General features: G+C 41.3%; 1 protein-coding gene across 1 annotated transcript; it reads right to left on the bottom strand.

Moving 5' to 3' along the window:
* Positions 1-5,448: 5,448 nt before the first annotated feature.
* med1 (mediator complex subunit 1) lies at positions 5,449-19,559 on the bottom strand. The gene is made up of 16 exons (XM_053510777.1): positions 19,473-19,559; positions 18,736-18,842; positions 17,866-17,944; positions 17,686-17,740; positions 17,459-17,591; positions 16,622-16,650; positions 16,405-16,476; positions 16,231-16,305; positions 15,981-16,144; positions 15,483-15,594; positions 13,978-14,102; positions 13,450-13,574; positions 11,275-11,476; positions 10,992-11,087; positions 10,761-10,866; positions 5,449-10,573 (listed from the first exon to the last, which is right to left on the bottom strand). Exons 1-16 carry the CDS (start codon positions 19,552-19,554, stop codon positions 6,808-6,810), a joined length of 5,328 nt encoding a protein of 1,775 aa, XP_053366752.1. The 5' UTR covers positions 19,555-19,559; the 3' UTR covers positions 5,449-6,807.
* Between the last annotated feature and the right edge of the window lie 1,116 nt (positions 19,560-20,675).

Here is a 20,675-nt window from a genome sequence, read left to right as displayed (position 1 = left end):
ATAGCCACATCACGGTGCTGAGTCTAGACCCGAGCGCCTGAAGCAACCCCAGATCATAACACTGTCTCAAGAGGCTTGTACAGACATCTAATCAGGAAGAGGTTTTGTTTCAGTATACTGTATTCTTCTGTAGATTTGTTTGTTTTATTTAATTACTCTGATACGGTCATAGGATGAAGCGGTGCATCATTAACCTTATTTAAAAAAAAAAAACCTCATCTGGCCTGTGAGTGTATGATTATACCAATTATTCTCACATGAGCGATTAAAACCCAAGAGACAGGTTGTGTAATTCATGTCTAGGATTCATGTCTGTTAGTGTTCTGACTAGGACCATTTTAATGAGCGTCCCAAATGCTAATCGCATCAAATCCCTTCTAGCAAGACCAAGGTGGCTGAGCGTATTCACCATAATTCATTGCAAACGTATATCACAGCTCTTTGATTCTGGCGCTCTATATTCCCAGGGACGTACACTAGATGCTATTATTTAAAGGAACATGGGTCGGCTCACGAGTGCTGCAACAGGAAAGTGTTTGCCTGATTGTAGAGAGAGGATAGCGCGGCCATCCGTGCACGCAAAACCAGAAGGGGCGGCGGGTATACTCTGTCCTACGATCAATCACTGTTACACCTGCACATCGTGGGCATCTATTTTTTCGATGTGGTAGAGGGCAGATAATGCTTTCCTCTGGGTGTGTTGTGCTGCCCTGTGATGCAGCATTTGGACAAGATGTCATAAAGGTTGCCTGGCTTCGTGTGTCTCAGAGAAAGCATGTGAAAGGCAGTTGATAGCAGTTCTGTGAGACGGGATAGGGACAGATGATTAGATTTGGGAAAAAAAAAAAAAAACAGAGTTCATGATCAAAATCTATACTTATTTGATACACATTGATGTTGGGAGATACTTTAGTCATTTGTGAGGTTGTAACATTGGGAGCCGGGATAATTTGGATTTATTATTTTATAGCCCATGGAGGTTATAGTTCCCTAGAAACTGTGACTTCGGGAACATTGAAGTCTAACACCAGACGAAGTAATACAAATCTGCAGCTTTTAATGTAACAATAAATATCCCACTAAAGCAATATTACATTGGTGGGAAGTTAGTACAGTTTTGAAAGCTGAAGCATTTGCACCTTCCCACAAACTTAACAGATCCCTAATAGCCCTAATTTATTGCATTTGTTGAATTATTACATTAAAAGCTGCGGATTTATCACGAGTGAGTTTTCAGGTCCTGCGTCAAACAAGAAAAACAAATTAGTGAAATTATTAGAATTGGGTTAAGAACCGATAACACATTGTTACAGCCTGGAAGGATGGTGCAGAACCATCAGCTTTGTGGTTGGAAAAAATGTAAACATAAATGGATCACTTAAATGCTTGATGAAATTGCATCGTAGAAAATGGACAAGCAGGACTATGTTTAATGGACATGAGAAAACCACTTGTTAGTGAGACTCAGCAGAAAAAAGGGCTTCAGTTTGATAGAGAGAGCACAGACTGGACTTTGGAGTGATGGAGAAAGGTCATGTGACCTGATGAGTCCAGACTGACCCTATCCCAGAGTGATGGGCGTGTCAGGGTGAGAAGGGAGGGACATGAAGCGATGCTCCCATCATGCATAGTGTCCACTGTACAAGCCTCTGGAGACAGTGTTATGATCTGGGGTTGATCAGTTACTCAGGTCGAGACTCAGTAACGTTATGGGGCAATAAAATGAAGTCAGCTGACCACCTGAATGTACTGAATCACCAGAGGATCACATCTATGGAGGGTTTCTTCTGTATTCCAGAACTTTAAGTGTGAAAAAGTGCTTGTGAGTGTGTGATTATTATTATCGTTGGCCAGGTGGTGTTTCTTATCCTATATATAAGGTACAGTATATAATCATGTAAAACAAGGTGATCTAGGGAGTTCAAAATATGCAAAACAATTTACTGATCAACAATTAGCCACAATCTGCTTCCACAACATGTATGTCCTCTAAATCACGCTGTATACCTGTAACTCACTTCAAATCTCATGAACATCTTCCATTAAGCTAGTGCAGATAAATGAATTAATGAATATGAAGCAAACAAATCAAGCTGTTAGTAATGTAGTCGACACAGCGTTAATATAAAATGCTAATTTCAGGCGTTGATTTGGGTCGGGGGAGGGGGTGGGGGTGATGATGGGGAGGTGGGGTGGATTTGAGAGGAGCCTTTGTGACGAGCAGCACTTTTGCTCTTTGTGATGAATTGCCTGTTTGTTCACCATCTGATTAATTTAACATTTGTATACAGGTCACGCTAATCAGGTTTATTTTCAGCATTCGCGCAGCATCAGGACTCGCACACGGCCGTGACGGATGTGTTTAGTGCTGTTTGGAGGGAAAAAGGTCAGCGTTAATCCAGCGCATCATTAAAGCCATCACAAGTGTTTTAGCATGGCCTCGTCCGTGTCCCCTCCGGCAGGACGGTCCACTTCATTACACCACCGTGCAATCAAGACTTTTTTTCAGCAGGAGCACACTCGACTGAGACACATCCCTGCTTCACACAACCTCACTTCCTGATGTAGACAGAAAAGGTACTAAAGACAAATGAAGAGTGGCAGAGAAGGAAACAAACAGCGTAGCAGAGAAAGTGAGAGTAAAGAAAAAAGAGACGAGTGGAGAGAGAGAGAGAGAGAGAGAGAGAGGAGGCATTATGCAAATTCGACAAAAAAATTGAAGATCAGGTGATTTCAGTGCTGAGCTGAGAGCCTAATCCACCATGCACCTGCCCCCACACACACACACACACATGCACGCACACACAACTCCTTCAGACATAACAGAAGACTGCTTCTCTTGGTAAGCTGATCATCTCTCATGAGTGTTTGTGTGTGTGTGTGTGTGTGGTGGTGGTTGGGGGGTGAAAAAGGGATTAAAAGAAACTAAATCCCATCCAGTAGGCTATGCTGCATGACACACACATACACTCACACATCAGGCTAATATGAATAAGAGATCTTACAAAATTGTTCATGTAAAACAGGTCTGTGTGTGTGTGTGTGTGTGTGTGTGTATATTTACATATATATATATATATATATATATAGCGTCAGCCAAATGTATACACACTTCGGGAAAATATATTTAAAAAAAATATTTTTTATATTTAAACACTAAATTTGTTGTTATACATTTTACATAGTATAACAGTATATATACAGCCGTGCTGATATTCAGCACAACAGCAAGCGTGATATTGCTTTCATAGAACAAACATCTTTTATTATCAATTGATTATGATTTGTTTTTTTAATTTAAAACACACACCCTTCTGCGCCTGGCGGAACCAACTAACCATGACTGGCGAAGCTGGTGAGCGACAGTTAGCGAGCGACAGTTAGCTCCACTATGTTCCATGGGGTTGAATCCCAAATATAAATGTGCACTATGTAGGGTGTACAATTCGTTTTACACACAAAGTAGTGCGCTTGATCAAGGCATTTGGGATTCAGCCTTGAGTCCAGACCTTAACCCTATTGTCCGACTCTCTCATCATCTATACAAGATCTTGGAGAGAAATTAGTGTGATTCTGGATGGGAATAAATGATGTGTCTCTGCATAGGGGACCAAACGGACAGCACATGATTAAAATATGATTATAAATAGTTTAATAGCTGAGAATTCTGGCTTTGTGAAACATAAAAAACAAAATGGAATCATTTCGTAGCTTGCATTTCTAAAACATAAACCAGCACCTGATATAGTCTGCAGGTAAATGTTAACAAGACGCCCATAATTTAAGTTAATTGAAGGGGAAAATTGTTCAGTCGCCAGTTTAAGCATTTGAAAGAATAAGAACTTCTTTCAAAAAAAGGAAATCCAGCACAGACTTTTTGGTTTTTCCAGTGAGTAGGAAGAAGGAAGGTTTAAAAGAAAAATATACTGTAGGTGGACAAAGAAGAGAAAACAAAGCAATATTCCTCGAAAATAGAAAACGCAGAACAAAACAATTGAAAAACAAAAGGGGTAAAAAACAGGCATCAATGTTTAGGACAGAACTGTAGGAAATCAGCAGAATGAAATGGGATGCACATACACTCTAAATAAACCGAATGGAAACCAGCACTGACACATCAACAGAAGAAAACACTGCGACACTGGGCTGAAGGGAAGCAATCAAGGAGTGCTGGATGAAAGTGATATCCAGTGATAAACCAGGAATCTGCATTAGCTGAGGAGATGATGCTGGAGCTGTGGTCTGGTGCTGTTCTAATGAACCATGTAAAAGCGACTGCCTGAGGAAAACAATCAAATTCTCCCACTCGTTTATGGTATGGGTTGGCGTGGCAGGTAAACGAGCAGGGGGACGGCAATCAGTACCTCAACAGCCAATGCACAATTTAATTTCGTACACTTTGTTTATTCCGTTACTATATATAAAAAAAAGTTTTTGTGATGATGAAGTCATTTCTCAGTGTTAAAGCTTTTCTTCAGGAAACGCAGATCGACTCAATGTCATGGGCAGCGAACAGCCCGGATTCCATCTGATTAAAAATTTATTGTGAAAAAATGAAGGTCAATGACAAGCTGCCTTTGTGCAAAGCTGATCTGTTAAACACTGAGAAGACTGAGGAGGATTGTTTTATCAATAGCAAAATCCGTGGCTGGAAAAGCCAGAGAAGGAGCAAACAACAACAACAACAACAAAAAGAAAGTACAAATTGTTGGTTATTTTTCCTTGACATGAAGTGATTCCATAGATTTGGAATTCCCTCTACTTGATCCGGACAAAAATATTGCATTAAGTAAAATACATTTGTTTATAGTAAATTTATAAACTGGTGAACAGCCTGTAAATGTGGTGATTTCATCATTTTTGCCACGGGTTGTAGAAATTTTATTGTGATATCATCTAAGATCTGTATTCAGAGCTGATGGGTTAGGTAAAAAAAAAAAAAGCAAATGTTTTTGAAAAGAAAACTAGTAACACGTTTATTTTCTACATCCTAGAACGATACTGGATTTTTTCAAAACTATTAAATAACATGGCATCATATTAAATAACAGCAACAATTTTACAACACAAAGGTCAGCTGTTCTGGAACAGTTTTAGTAAGAACTGTCTCTCCTCTGGCTCTCATTCAGACCTTCCCAGGAAAGCAAGACCAAAACTGAGCTCTGCTACAGAGGAGAAGTTCATTTAGAGTCACCAGCCTCAGAAATCACCAATTAACAACCAGCACCTCAGATTAGAGGCGTTATGAAGCTTTACAGAGCAGAAGGAGCAGATATACCTCTCAATATCAACTGTTCAGAGGAGATTATTGTGTATTTTGAAAAAATGCCTTCAGTATTGTTAAGTAGAAGGAAATATAAATCAGAAAAGACTATGGAGTTAGAAGGCATGTTCACATTTTAATTGGTAGTGAAAAGGCAAGAGAATAATACAAACATTATCTCACAGAAATGCCGATGCAGCAAAGCCGAAAAAAAAAAGCAGCTGAAATAAAGCAAATGCTGCCCACAGTAGAAGGTATCAGAACACTCAGCGCACCACGTGCTATGCCATGCACCGGGGCCCAGCAGGGTAAAGAACCCAAAGCTGCCGACCCGGCCTTCGAATTCCCCAGACCCCAATCTGATTGAGAAACCATGGGATCCACGGAGGCCCCGCCCACTAAACACCACGATGGCTTACCGGTGGTACAAGGGGAACATAAAACCTAGATGGCTATAATGTTAATGCTTTTTAAATGTTATTACAGATTGGACTATACTGCTGTATTGATCTCTTTAAATGTCTCCCACCTTCATTATCCAGCCCATCATATTATTTTGCACTGTATTATATTTTACATTGCTAATTGGAACAACTTAAGCCTGTACTTACTTTTGAATACACTACTAGTGCTTCCAACCAGTGACAATGTAGCAGGTGGTGTAAAAACAGTTTATAATGAACAGTGTTGTAATTAGTTTCTTAAATGAAGGTGCAAGTTATTTTAATTACAGCATCGAAGAACGTTCAAGCTTTAGGGGGCTGTTTGACACACTGGGTGTGCAAATATCTTTTATTTTACATATATTAGGCTGTGGTGTGCCAATGTATAACCACATAATATAACCACACAACTGTACAACAGTACAGTACAACTATAAGGTCTGATATTGTTAATTACTGAAAGACTTTCAGGTTTCCTCACTAGGCAGCGTTATTGAAGTGCTTGAGTACTTGAGTAATATTGGCATAAAGACCATACTGACCCCTATTGGTGGAGCGGTCTAACACTTCCAAAGACACATGTTTCATATTTAAAATGAAAGTTTAATTCACCAGTAAAGTTTATGTTAATTAATCATGTATAATGAACAACATTGTACAAATATTTACATATGATTAGGGAAATTTTAACCAGCTAAAAGCAAGTGACATAATGAATAAAATATTTTAATAAAATGTTTTAAGAAAATAACAACGCTTACAAAAAACATGATTTCAGCAAACAAGCGCTTCAAGAGAAAATACTTTTTTTTTTTAACACATCATCTTTTAAAAACAGCACATTTCTCTTTAGTTACATAATAAAAACAAAATGAAACTTAAAAGTTATGAAATAATTTAGATCCTTTTAGACAAGTTACAAATATAAACCGTAATGCGTAACGTGTCACCTCACTATTCTAAAAGTAGGGTCTCCATCTGATCTTAAAAATCTTCATTTAAAAAGAATGGAGCAATACATTTTACATGATAAAACCATGACAGAGGTACCAAAAAACAAACAAACCAGTGAAAAAGATGGTAAAAACGTGTGGGACAATCTTACTTGAACGGTTCCAAGTTAGAGCCGGTTAGAGCAGAGTCCATCAGATCATCGTCCTCAGTGTGCATGTAGGGAGGACTCTGTCGTAAGGTACGCTCAGAGCTGTGCAAAGATATAGAGGGTTCTGAAGATGACATTGGAGACCTGGACCAGCTCTCTGCCTTCATTTGGTGTGAAGAAGGACCGCAGGACATTGCAGATTTTTTCTTCTCCTTCTCTCGATCCCTGTCCCTATCTCGATCCCTTTCCCGCTCTCTTTCTTTCTGCTTTTTCTTTTCTTTCTTGTGCTTCTTGTGTTTCTCTCCCAAGCTGACCGACATGTAGTCCTGTGGCGGTTGCAGCGGCCTCATAGTCTGATCGTCATCAGAGCTGGGGCTGTTCTGGTGAGATTTCTCTGCCACTGAACTACTACCAGATTCGCTCCCACTGTCCTGGAGCAGAGGTGTATATCCAGGCGAGCGGCTGTGGCTTGGGGAACTGCGATCATGCTTTGGTGTTGAGCCACTGAAAAGAGGAGATGCTTTTAAGCTTGAATGCTGGGAGCGCATGGAACCTTCAGATGAGCCATCACCAGCTTTCTGGAGAGTTACTTTGGACTTGATGCTTGGAGAACCTCCGTCTGGTTTGCTTATGATAATCTTAGCCACACCAGTACTGCTCACACCACTACCTTTACTGTCCATCATCTTTTTATCCCCCGAATTTCCTGTTGAAAGAGATCCTTTAGATTTTCCTTCTTTTTCAACCTTGTCTCGCTTTGGAGGACCAACATTTGAAGGTACTGCTCCACCTCCAGTCCCTGCATTGCTGCCAGGACCACCCGCTCCTCCACCTCCTTCACATTCCTCTCCACCAATGCTACCACCTACACTCTTCAGCTTGTCTATGACTGCTGTAAGGGAAGGTTTTTTGTTTCGGCTAGGAGACTTTCCTTTGGCATTAGGGTTGTTCCCCCCACCTCCTCCACTGCCTCCTCCACCGCCACCACCCCCACTTCCTCCATATTGTGACTGACCACCAGAGGAAAATGACATAGAGCCTGATGAAGAGGAGGAGCTAGCAGATGAAGTGGAAGAGGAGGAAGAACCAGAGGAAGAGCCACTACTTAACTGTTTCTGGGAACTCATTCCACTGCCAGAGGAGGACTTTGAGCCCCCGGAACTCCCACTTCCAGAACCAATTGGCGACTTAGCTTTTGAGGACGGTGGGGTACCTGGAACCTGACCTTGCCCAAGCTTCATCGGGGAGGAAAGTTTGTCAGAACTCCCAGAACGAGAGTGTGAAGGAGAGATGTTAGGCTTAATGCTAGGGTTTATCAGTGATCCAGGGGGCTTGCCTCCTTGAGGCCTTATTTTATTCCCACTAATTGACCCACTGCTGCCACTGCTACCTGAACCCGACATACCATGCTTGGTAATGGGGGAAGAGCCTGGTTTACCTGAACCTATCCCAAGGGAAGAGCTTTTGGACTGAGGGGGCATGCCACTACCACTTCCGCCAGTACTTTGTTGCTTAGAACTGTTACCTTGTCCCATGGAGCCTTCCATCTTACTGGTCTTTATTTTTCCTGACAACGAAGAAGAGTGAGAATGGTGGCTTTTGCTGCTGCTCGTGCCACTTGCACCACCAGTACTTCCAGCTGCTGAACTGCTTGACGTATAACCTCCAAGAGATGATGTTTTTCCTTTGGGAAGCTGTATTGTGATTTTAGGTATGGGAGGGGTGGCACCTCCTGGTGGGGTCTGAGAACGACCTGAGCTGCCTGGGGATTTAGACCCACCTCCACTTATTGAACCTCCTGAACTGACACTTCCACTTGGAGGGGTATAAGGTCGACCCCCAGAGCTGTGTGAGGGAGACTTGCCGTCTGGATCGAGCTTTTTACGCTTAGGTGGCTTTTCTTTTGATTTTCCCTCACTAGAAGGTGTGCGACTACGTTTTATCTGCTTTCCTTCAGCAGAGCCTGTTCCTCCCATCATCATCCCAGAGTTACCTCCCCCATTATCCTCCTTTGGTCGCATCTGCTGCTGTTTGACCTTTACTTCACTACTTTTAAAATCACTGCTAAGTCCTGCAATGCCCATTGTGAGTGGACTCTGACTGCCACCTCCATGAGAATGTGAATCACCCAAATCTGGCCCTGGGCCTAGCAATGGTTTTCCTCCTCCACTGTTCCCACTAAAAACCATGCTAACATCAAACGGATCCTTTAGAGGGGCATCAGGTGTGCTACGACCATGCGAAGTTGGATTCTGAGGGGTGCCTGAAGGCGTGTTCTGTTGACTTCCCCCACTGAAACTCTTAACAAGGTCAATATCTGGCTCTGAACTAGGTGAACTGTCAAAGTAATTTGCATGTGCAAAGGTTCCCTGTTCATGCAGCAATTCATGGCCAAAGTCTGCATCTGTATAAAAATTATTCATTGACCCATCACTATTTGGAGTTGCTGCAGTAGCGGCCTCTGCAATCAGATCTGCTGGATCAGTGTAAGTGTTTTCATTGCTGTTGGTGTTAAAAAGGTCAGCCTCGAATACTGCACTACCCTGACCTGAGCTAGAAGAATCCCTTAGTGGAGTGTCTAGGGAACCTCCTTCTTCCCCACCCATGTGATGCTGCCCATGGCTGCCGCCACTCCCTTTGGTGGCTGGATCAGGAATATCAGAGAGAATGTCATGTATATCCGTAGGAATGCTTTCAGAGCTAGAGAGCCGCCCCATACGAGATATAGACCCTGGTGGTTGCGCCTGAATTTGCGTCTGAGACTGACCGTGTGACTGTGGATGGTAAGACATTCCAGAACCAGGTGGTGGGGTCCCGCATTGACTTGGAGCTGGGGTGATACTGTGAGGAGTGTCTAACCCATCACCTGGAAGATTGATATCAAAAATGGGATTCTGAGAGGCATCAGCATCCATGGAAAAGAGGGCACGATGGAAATCATCTTCAGGGGCAGGGTGTGTGTGATGGTGCTGGTGGCTTACGCCTCCCAACTGCTGTTGTTGGGCCTGCTGTTTCATTCCCATCCCTCCTCCTGTTCCCATTATACCCTTATCAGTGCCCCTTGGCCGTTTCTTCTTGCCTTTGGTGCTTCCCCCAGGACAGGGTTGACCCTGGCTGTCCGTTCGGGGAGAACCAGAGGAATTTTGTCTTTCTAGAGGGCTGCTACCATAAAGGGCTGCAAAGTCCTGTGAAGGGTTGTCCTTTAACAAGTTCATCAGCATGGGATGGTTTTTGGTATTGCTAGCAGGTGAGGTGGTTGGTGGTGGGGTCTGGTGTGGCTGTGAACCAGCAGAACCCTGGGGAGTGGGACTAGATCCTACACTTCCTGTTATCTTCAGAAGGCTCGTGAGTATCGGGTTCTGAGTCACCTTGCTAAAATCATCCGAACCATGGCTGTGCTGTGGTTGGAGCTGCTGCTGTAGCTGTTGCGGCTGACTTCCCATCTGTCCCATAGTTTCTACAACAGAACCTCCCTGGTGGTTCATGCTGAAAAGTGAGCCTTGGAAAGGCCCACCTGCACCCAAATTTCCAGCGGTACTGCCTCCTGTAGGTGTAGCAGCTTCCCCGACACATGGTAGCCCCACTGTGTTGCTCCCATCAGGTCCCGCACCCATCCCCAGGTAACCAGGGCTACCTGTTGGGGGAAGGTTCTTTTTTACCATTATCTCCACAGTTTCAGCTATTAGGGATAAGGCTGGGGTGTCCGCCTGTATCGTTTCTGCTTTGCGACGAATTGCACGCATTGTCACAGGGATAGACATGCATCTGTGGATGTAAAAGTTGCAAAAAATATTGTGTTTTTGATATTCGTTCCTGTACAAACATTTATCATCTCTCTGATGAACAGCAAATCATGTTCCAAGTATGTCATGTTTATACAAATACTTGCAGGTTATTTGTTTAGAAAGTATGACAAGGTTAAAATCCAACAGGGGTATACTACTGGACTTACCTCTGAACCACCTTGGTAATGAACTCATCTGTGCAAATCAAAGCATCAGACAAACCCTTATACAGCTTACACGCAATCTGCCGTGAGTCGATTACGTCCATTACAACTGAGAGACAGAAGAAGACAGACGGACCGGGAGAAAGAAAGGCCAACAAAATAGTTTAAGTTGAGTTCAAGTAAAGGGGTCAATTTAAATCTAATCTTTGAAATTTCATTAAAATCGACCCTTACCACATACGAGAGACTCATTGACAGGATGCTGGAAGGACACGCTGAAGCTGGAGTCCGTCAACGGACAGACCTCGAACTGCAGCAGCCCAGGGGCATCTATAGAAACAACAGTACCACTTAACATAACTTTGCTTAAATGGGGTAATTAACCCCATATGAACCATATTATGTAGAATTTGCAGAATTTTCCGAATGTTCGGCAACGCGTTGACCAATCCAGGTCAGGGGTTAACTCATTAAACGCACAAGTTTTTCTTAAATACTTGGGAGGCGTCAGACTCACCTTCCTTTATGTAGGTCTTTTTTACACAGCTTCCAATCAGTGTGTTATAAGCTGCCTGGTGACGTATTATATCCAGCAGAGCGGGCACATGAGCAGGGTGTCGAAATGGGATTTTGGACACCAGTGCCCCCTGCAGAGAGTTCCCATCCTGCACTGGGGCATCTCCGTTCAGAAAGTAGCAGTGCTGCTGTCCAGGCAGAGACTTAAGAAAACAAAGCGACGTAAACTGTTAAACATTAAAGTACAAAGACACGTAGTTGTAATAACCTAAAAGACCAAATGTACGACTTGGAACAGAAAGGAGTGTGGACTCTCACATCAGGGACAAGGTGTCCAGCATGTTTAAAGGCCACCATAGGCCGAATCACCCAGCTGTTTTTAAATGAGAGCACCCATTGTGCTCAATAAGTCACGGGTAAGATGACCACTTGCCAAGTAGTTCAAATAGTTCCTTCAGGCTTGTACGGCACATGTCCTGCAGATAGCCAGGCAGGTTCACAGGACATTACCTGGTTTACAAATTTAGCTTTCATCTATTTTGTTTTAGCTACCTACTAAAGACATTTAGGTTTGAACTTAAAATAATAATACGAGAAAGATCAGGACAAATTTGAATACTTGAATCTACACATGTTAAACAACTTATAACATAGTGGCTTTTGTTGAAACACAAATATTGGAACACACGCCTGACTGGTGCTTTCTATTGCCCAGGAGCGGCCCTGTTAGACCGAATGTTTAACTGGATGATTTCCCTGAAGGTCTGCTCTTGGTCTAGGCATTCTCTTGTGAAAACTGCATGTTGTTAAAAAGGATAAACCAACGTAAAGACCTGAAAGCAGTATTAAAGAAAATCAAGCCATTTTAAAGCAAAGAAAATAGAGAGAGAAAGAAAATCTATCCAAGCCATTAACAAGCATTTGGCCTGACAGCAATTTAAAAAGGTCCAGAACAAGAAGGAAACCCCCGTCTTACCAACAACCAAACATAAAACAGATTGGGTAGCGAAATCATCTGCAGTAGGTGACAACACTGACAAAAATAAAAAAATAAAATAATGGCTTGATGTGTATATTGCAAAAAAGCAAAACATTACAATTAAATATTAAGATTTTTGTTCTTACTTTAATATTGTCTGTTCATTTAATTTCACATCTAAAAAATTAAATGGTCTGACACTGGAGGTGTAATGTTCAGTTTAACTTGAAAATATCAGGAAATTAACGCTAAAATTCTGATCCATCGTCTAGCCACCTGATCTTAAACCCAAATGTCTCTAATGCAGAACACAAAGTACCAAAGTCTCACCATTCAGTACTTTCAGAGTAGAATGTTTTTTTTATTTTAGATAAAATAAAGGCACTAAACAGTGTTTTTCTGCATCTGAAGTTTATCCGTTAGAGTTATATTTCATGAAAAGTCAGGTCCATAGGGATGTGGACAAATTTCAGTTTTTTTTGTGCGATTGTTTCCAACAAAGTGCCTCCAATCATACCAGCTCGAAAGATTTAAAACAGATTAAAAGAGATAAAATAATTTCTTTTTTCAATATAAAATTAAATATTAAAAAAGACAAAAAACATTTCTTTTGTGAACATTTGTTTCCAAAACCCAAAAAAAACAACTCTTATTTAATTTCAGATTTTAGTGCTCAAATCAATAATAAAATAAAACAAAACACTTATTCAGTCCAGAGGCAGGACCTGAACCATCCACCCTGGAGGTGCGAGGCCACGGTCCTCACCACTGTGCCACAATTTTTGTCTTACTGAAGGGAGAGAAATAGGAGCTCGAGGGAGAAAACTTGCATTTGGTGATGTCTGTGGGTTTCAGACTTCAGGCAGTTAATAACTGCAAAGGATTTATTATAATTATATATTATATATTATATATTAGTATTATATTAAATATAATATTATATTATATACTATATAATTATTTTATGAATCACTTATTCATGTAAAAAACAGCGTAATTTATAAATATTCTATTCACTGCTCGCTTGCTGAATCAACCAATAATCGCTCTCCGTAACTTAAAGAAAATAACGTATTGTGGATAATTACATCACTGACAGCGGCGACCTCACCAGTCTGCGAACTCGGTCAAATCTCAGGCATGTTGTGTTAGATGGAAATCTCAGATTAATTCATTTACATTTCACATGTTACTCACTGCGTAAAATCTCATGGATCGGGCCGATGCTAAGGCGCTGTTTCCGTCTTCTTCACCGAGCTGGCTCTTAATGATGAGGTCATAGAGGGTGGACAGGGCAGGAACTGACTCAAACACTGGGATACCTATAACACCGGACACGCACATCAGTTTCTCCTTGTCGTACATGTGATGTGTTGTTAATACGTGCTTGGAGACATTATAAGCACAGGTAAAGTACAGTGTACTTGCAGCGTACGTAAGCCACTAACATTAACACTGGTACACCACCCTTCAAAACTTGTAAATTGGACTTTTTTGTGCCCTCAGTTTCATTGTTTTTCGAATAAAGAAAGAGAGACGTTCTTTCCACGGAGTTACTGTTTTGTTTTTTATTTTTTAAATGATGTATGTTTAAGCTATTTTTTTTTGTTTATTGCCTTGCGTTACTAATTTGTTGAGATTGTACGACTATAACTATTCAAAAAAAAAAAAAAAGTGCATCTAGACATTGCTAAGCATTAAGCCAAGTGTGTCTCTCAGTCTCACCTGTAATGTTGCCCATTCTGTGGATGAAGGACAGCGAGAAGGGAATGGGCCGCTTCATCTTTAGGAAGAAACACGCTGGCAGGTCTACGCAGTTAGAGCTCGACGCTGGGGAAAACGTCGGCGTCCTGAAATGGAAAACATGAAAACGATGGATTTAACAAAGACACGCCACATTCCTTCACAAAGTGTAGACGAGATTACAGTCACAGACATTGTATTAAAAGGCCCCTATTGTGCAAATTTTACTTTATACTCATGTTTAGACATCCAGATGGAACTCTGCTCCATGTGAACAAACACACAGACACACACACAGAACAAAACAAAAAACAAGCATAAAAAAAATTCCCTGCTGCTTGATCTTTTTTTTTTTACTTGTTTTTATTATGTTTGTATTGGCCAGGGCTTTAAAACCTTCAGGGGTCGACGATGCCAATCACTTTCTTTTTCTCTTTGCAAGTGTTTTTTGTCAATTAAACTACATTGTGTCACACATAAAACAAATCTGTGCATAAACAATAGACAAGTCTCTTTCCGAAAAATTTATTTACCCAAAAAATGTGAGATTAAATTAATGTAAAAAAACAAAAGAGCACATGTCAGATTCTCGTCTCCACACGCGTCCGAGACTCCATTCACTTGCAAGATTTATGTAAACAACTCTATTTAGATGCGAGTGAATGCTAATTGCTTTGTTGTTTTGTGTGTGTGTGTGTGTGTGGGTGGAGGGGGTAATCTGATGTTTTTGTCCAACAGAACAGGAAGGGCTTGTATGAAGAAACAAAAAAAAAAAAAGTTAAATATTTTCACGTAAATATTCTTATCTGCACGGAAGAATCTTGTCTTGACAACATACAATAATAATCATGTTTTTTGCTGTTTGTATCCAGCATTGAATAATCATTGGACCACAAATGGTTGTTAATTTATGACTGAAATAAAGCTGCTTAGTCGGCACCACATCAGTCACTTTACCCCAAATAAAAGGTCTTTCTGGGTGTTATAAGTTTCTGAGTATATTTCTGAGTTTTTGTTGTTTTGCTGTGGACAAACACCTAAGAATTCATGAACTCAGTTTGTTTATTCTCCATTTCCACTCATTTCCTGCTAGAGTTTAAAATAATTTTTTTGGGTGTATTTCGACACAAGTTTCAAAGTTGCATCTGATGTATTTACATCAGACACATTATGAAAGTCCAGTTTGTGCTCTACATAAATAAGTAAAACGTATTAGCTACTAAATTGGTAAGATTTAAAATTTACACACATTTTAAAAGAGCCCCCAATCAGTGCAGGTCTTCAGAAAGGCCTGAGACGCCCAAGACATTTGTTTTAACAAGAAAGTTTTTTTTTTTTTTTGTTGCTGATTATTGAGAACATTATTGTCAATTAACGACCATTACATACATTTCCCAGGATCCGAGCTGCATTTCAGCTGGAACGTATTTTATCTTGGGTTATGTTAATTAAATGCAACATGTGACCTCTTAAGAATTACAACGTACCCTTTGTTATCCACTGGGTGAGAGCCGGTGATGAGAGGAGCGATGGGAAGTTTGTAGATGGACGAGGTTCCCTCCACAGTCACAGACACGCACACTCCGAGAGAACGAGGGACTGAAAAATGAAATGAGTAAATAAATTCGGAGAATGGTCCGGAAATGATAAATCTCTTGTTTAAAATAAAATATATCTAATTTTTTTAAATCTACGTATAAAATGAGTTAATCTAATACAGGTAGTCCTCGACTTACAAACAACTACTGTTCCGGGAGCACGTTGTTCGTAAGTCGGATTTGTTCTTAAGTCCGACAAAGTGAGTCTTATACGCCTTTAATACGAATACACAATGTAAATCATACCAATCCACTGACTAAAACTCTGACCCCTTTCCCCACACTGCCACCATGTGGCCAAAAACCATAATCGCGCATTAAGAAATTAATCTTACATGTCAAACGTAACAGTGTAACGAATGTGTGTGTTTGCGGGTGTGTGCTCACTGGTTGCGTCGGTGTAGTTGAGCTGAGCGCCGGTCTCCTCCTCGAAAATGTCGTAAGGTGAGACGTAACACTGCAGAGACAGGAGATGTCCGCCACTCCTCGGGGTGAGCAGACCCACGCCGCCGTGCAGGATCGTCTCCACTGTGTTAGCCTTCGTGGTTATCCTGCAGGAAACAACGCACTTGAAGGATTTTGCAGTAATAATAGTGTTTTAGCTCCACGTTATGGATGGTAATGAACTTTTCCACACCTGAACATGTGCATCATCTTGGTGAGGTCGAGCTCCAAAGACTGCAGGGCCAGGTACATCTTAGTCTTCAGTTTACTTTAGGGGAAAAACACATTTATATAATAAAATTGTATTATTACACTTGTTAATCCTATTTTTTTTTCATTACTTTATTAAACACAAACAATGTCTCACTTGTCTCCGGGAAGCTTGTACAGGTTCACAAGACCCTTCAGGTGTTTGGAGAACTCCTCAAAGTTTTTCTCTCTATAAGATTGTTTTTATTTTCATTAAAAAGAAAAACAAACACACACAGTGTGACATGTAAGGACAGGGTTACGCAGCAACACAGCCGCATTTCGTGTCAGAGTACGTCCGAAGTGTGTGTGTGTGTGTGTGTGTGTGTCCTTACCTCAGGTGCTGGATGAGCTCGGGACAGCTCTACACAGGACAGAGAAAAGGAAGAGGGAACGTTGGTTAATCAGCACAGAGCATTCGCTTTATCAGACTGAAGAAGACGAGATTTTTGTTGATGATTGAGGAAAAGGGCGGAGCACTGCTTTAGGGAATGTGTTGGATCTGATTTATTAAATGTAACGATAACTGAATTATTTCACCAAACTTCACAAACTAACAGCTGAATTTTATAATGGAGCTGGGAATGTTTCTGACTCATAAAGCTGAAGTTCAAAATCTCTTTTCTCTCATCTCTTTCTCCCTCATTCCTGGTTTTGGTCTCTCGTTGTCTCCCTCATTCTCTCCCCATCTCTTTTTCTCCTTTGGTTTCTCTCTCTCACTCTCCCACTGTTACCTCCCTTTCTATTTAATTTTTCTTGCCATACTTCTCTTTATTTACTCTGTCTCCCTGTCCATTACACTCTACCTCATCTCTAATCCCCAGTTTCTCTCTCTTTCTTGCTCCCCCATCTCTCTCTCGCTCTTGTTCTCCCTGTTTTTTCCTCTCTCATGTTTTCAATCTCTGTTGTCTTTTTCCCCCCATCTCTCTCTCCCTCTTTCCTTTTTGGTCTCTGTCTCTCTCCCTTTCTCTCTCACCCTATTACTTCCCTTCTTGTTTCTTTTTTCTCTCTCCACCTCTTGCTTTCTCTCTCTTTCACCCTTTGCCTTCCTCTCTATTATGTCCTTTAACCTTACCCCCCCTTCTCTCCCGTTTTTTCTATCCTAGTACCGCCCCCCTACCTTATCTCCCATACTGTTCGCCTGTTTCTCCCCGTCTCTCTCTTTCTCTCACCGCAGGGTTTTCTCCATGATGAGCCACTTTGACATCGATCAGTTGTCCCATGTTGTCAAGCTGCACCTCTACGTAGAACATGTCAGAGGTGATGTAGCACTCTGTCTCTGAGGGACTCAGATGTGACCCCAACCTGCAGGACAAAACCGGAAGAAGGCCTGAGTGACCGTTTGACATGATCGCGTGATGTTAGGGCTAAAATGCGGTTAATTCGCAGGGACACTCACATGTTCTGACGGGCGATAGACTCCAAACGGTCGGTCATAGACGCCAGCGAGGACACTGTAACGAAAACACACACACATCAGCGGGTACCTGAGACAGCGTCAGAACACGACACTGCTGTAGTGCAGTAATAAAACTTAGAGTGTTTAATTACTGATGATTGATGGGTGTGGCGCTCTCACCTTTAAGTGCCCTCTGAAGCGTCTCTAAACAGTTGAGTAGAAGTTGGTGACCGGCCGAGTTCATCACACCACGCTTTTCCTTCACACAGATTTACTCAGTCAGCAAAATTCCATCAATTTTTGGTGTAAGTAAACACAATAATGTTTTTTTTGTGGGCGGAGCTACACCAGAACCAACCGTACAGCTACCTTACTTAACGGGCAACAGGACAAGATAAACTCCTGTGGATTAACACAGCTTTACACACCTACCTGACAGAAAACCCAGGCATGTTTGCTAAACAACATGATGTCTAGATGATGTATTTTTCTTTCTTTTGTTATGGAATTTGAGGTACAATGTTGCAGTTCCTCTATAATCCTGCAGATGGTGCTCTAAACTACTCACACGTTAGTTGGCAGCACAGCATCCTGTGTGCTAAGAGCAAATTATTTGCCAAATTTGTTCAGAATTGCGCCAAAATGAAAAAAAAAAAAAAAACATAATATTTTATCAAATCACGATACACACTAAAATGCGAGGTATTTCAAGATATCGTGATGTTATTGTATCGCTGGTGATTCCCGTCCCGACTAAACACGTCCATATTGTTCTACACCATAAATCGATAACTCTGTCTATGTGTCATCTGTTCAGTCTGTGTATTTGAAGTCTTGTGCACATAATCCTTTAGGACATAGTTATATATACCTAAAAGTTTATACACTCTCAGTTCTACTACTAGAATGACTACTTCAGACACTGTCTGTCATTTAGATCTAGTAAATAAAGATATAAAAAGTAACTCTAAACAGCTCCATGTAGAGATAAATATCTTACAGAGTACAGTACTCAATAAAGCCTCTTACCACACACACACGAACACATACCATGGCGGTGCGGACGACTTTGCTGGTTTCCTGCCATGGCCGTGAGGCGTTGTGTTTGGCGTGCAGCCTCTCCAGCAGGGCAGAAACACGGCTCTGCTTCTCCGCTTCTGTAAACGCAAATTCGTTTAAAACAGGGGGTACAGGGAAACCATTCACAATTCAAGTTATAATAATAATGTTACAGCGTTTAATACGCTACAGAATATTAAGGATGGGAAGAAATCTCTCTCTCTCTCTTTCCTCCATCACATCTCACACACACTCTTTACTGTAACACTAACACGTATACAACACCAATGTTTCACATACAAAAAACATTCACACTTGTCACAGGAATATTTTAACAACACAACACATCCTAGACTCCCAGTCTATCACGTGACCTCTCAGGAGTCTGTTCCAGATCATTCCTCACCAACACTCTACTCTTAAATAAAGCCTCCCCGCTCTGCAGTGCACATGATTACAGATTCACTTCCTCACTCATTAGATGTCCTACACATAACCTTTTTTATAATAAGCTGCTTTTTATAATAGTTTTAAGGCTGTACTGTACACTTTACTCCATCAGGAGTCAACGCTCGGCTGTAAGCAGCCATTCAAAACAAAACCGCTAGCTCTGAAGCTAATGCTAACGCAGCCTAAGTGTTGTTTGCAGCACATTGACTAAACAAACTCGGGTTTATATCGAGTCGAATGAATCTTAGATGTTAAAAACCATCCCCCGTGATGCATACCGGTGCCTTCCTCCACTTTAACCCGCTCCGAACCGGGATCTCGTACCGGACTGGCGCTCCGTAGCGTCGCCGCCGCCGCCATCTTCCCTGTTTAAAGCGTCGCGTTTCTGATGACGTAACGCGGCTGAAGCGCTCTGTCGCTTTGTTATGTCGTTCCCTCTGCACGCTGGATTAGCATATCGGGGGATGCTAGGCTAAATAAAAACAAGGCTAAGTTTAAATAATATAAAGAATATAATATAATATTTGTAATGAAACATATTAAAAAAACAACTTATTCACACACACACACATATATGAATATATACAGAATAAGCAATAAATAAACAAAATTATACACACTTCAGTAAAAGAAACGTGTATAAATATTTAAAAACTTATTGTATTGCTATAAGTTATATATTGATATATACGATAACATTATGATAAAAGTATAATATATTTAATTAATATAGAACATGTCATACTATTGTTCGTTTCCTAAAGAGTGTATACTTTTTTCGGGCCGACTACACTGTATATAACAAATAGCTTAATATCCTTAATAGAATCAAGCGCAACAGCACCACCCAATGGTGATAAGTAAAAATACACACACACAGTGTTATGATTTAGGTCAGGATTTAAGGCTGAGGCTGAGTTCTTTCCAGCCCAGACTGTGGAATCATACCAGTGGTCCCCAACCTTTCCCCCCACAAAATGGACCAGCATAATAAAGCGCATAATATGAAGAAAAGTTTTGAGATTAGTTCTGTAACTCACCAACAGATGGCAGCACAAATCTGCGCACACAGTCACAGGGAGCACCTACGTAAGTCTGTGTGCCAAAAAGACATCGTCCTGTGTACATCGGGAGCTGGGAAACTGGTGCTATTCTGAACATGTGCATTCCCACATCTGCTATTACATCACGAACAGCGAGCAAATGTAAAATTCTGTATTAAATAGGGCAACTCTGCTACAGAGATGCTTGGCATAATTCGGCAAGTTTGTGGCAATGCTCCAATGAGTTGTTTAAGAAGTGGCACGCACTGGGACATCACTGAAAAATGACGAGAGATCAGGAAGACCTTCAACAAGCTCAATCGTGGCAAATCAAAAATGGCAAAACTGTTGCAACTTGTGCGTGATGATCGCCGGAGAACACTCCACAACACTGCTGCCGTTGTTGGTGTGTCATACGGAACAGTCCAGGCGGTCCTC

This window comes from Clarias gariepinus, chromosome 14 (genome assembly GCF_024256425.1).
Source record: "Clarias gariepinus isolate MV-2021 ecotype Netherlands chromosome 14, CGAR_prim_01v2, whole genome shotgun sequence".
In the NCBI taxonomy this organism is placed as follows: domain Eukaryota; kingdom Metazoa; phylum Chordata; class Actinopteri; order Siluriformes; family Clariidae; genus Clarias; species Clarias gariepinus.
This window is presented reverse-complemented; position numbering and strand designations above follow the sequence as displayed.

Excerpts from the sequence above, each read along its gene's own strand:
- med1 (XM_053510777.1), bottom strand. The coding sequence starts at position 19,554 with ATGGCGGCGGCGGCGACGCTACGGAGCGCCAGTCCGGTACGAGATCCC. Across the intron at positions 16,145-16,230 it reads AAGATGATGCACATGTTCAG|GATAACCACGAAGGCTAACA; the intron begins GTGTGGAAAAGT and ends TGTTTCCTGCAG. Across the intron at positions 10,574-10,760 it reads ATTACCAAGGTGGTTCAGAG|ATGCATGTCTATCCCTGTGA; the intron begins GTAAGTCCAGTA and ends TTACATCCACAG.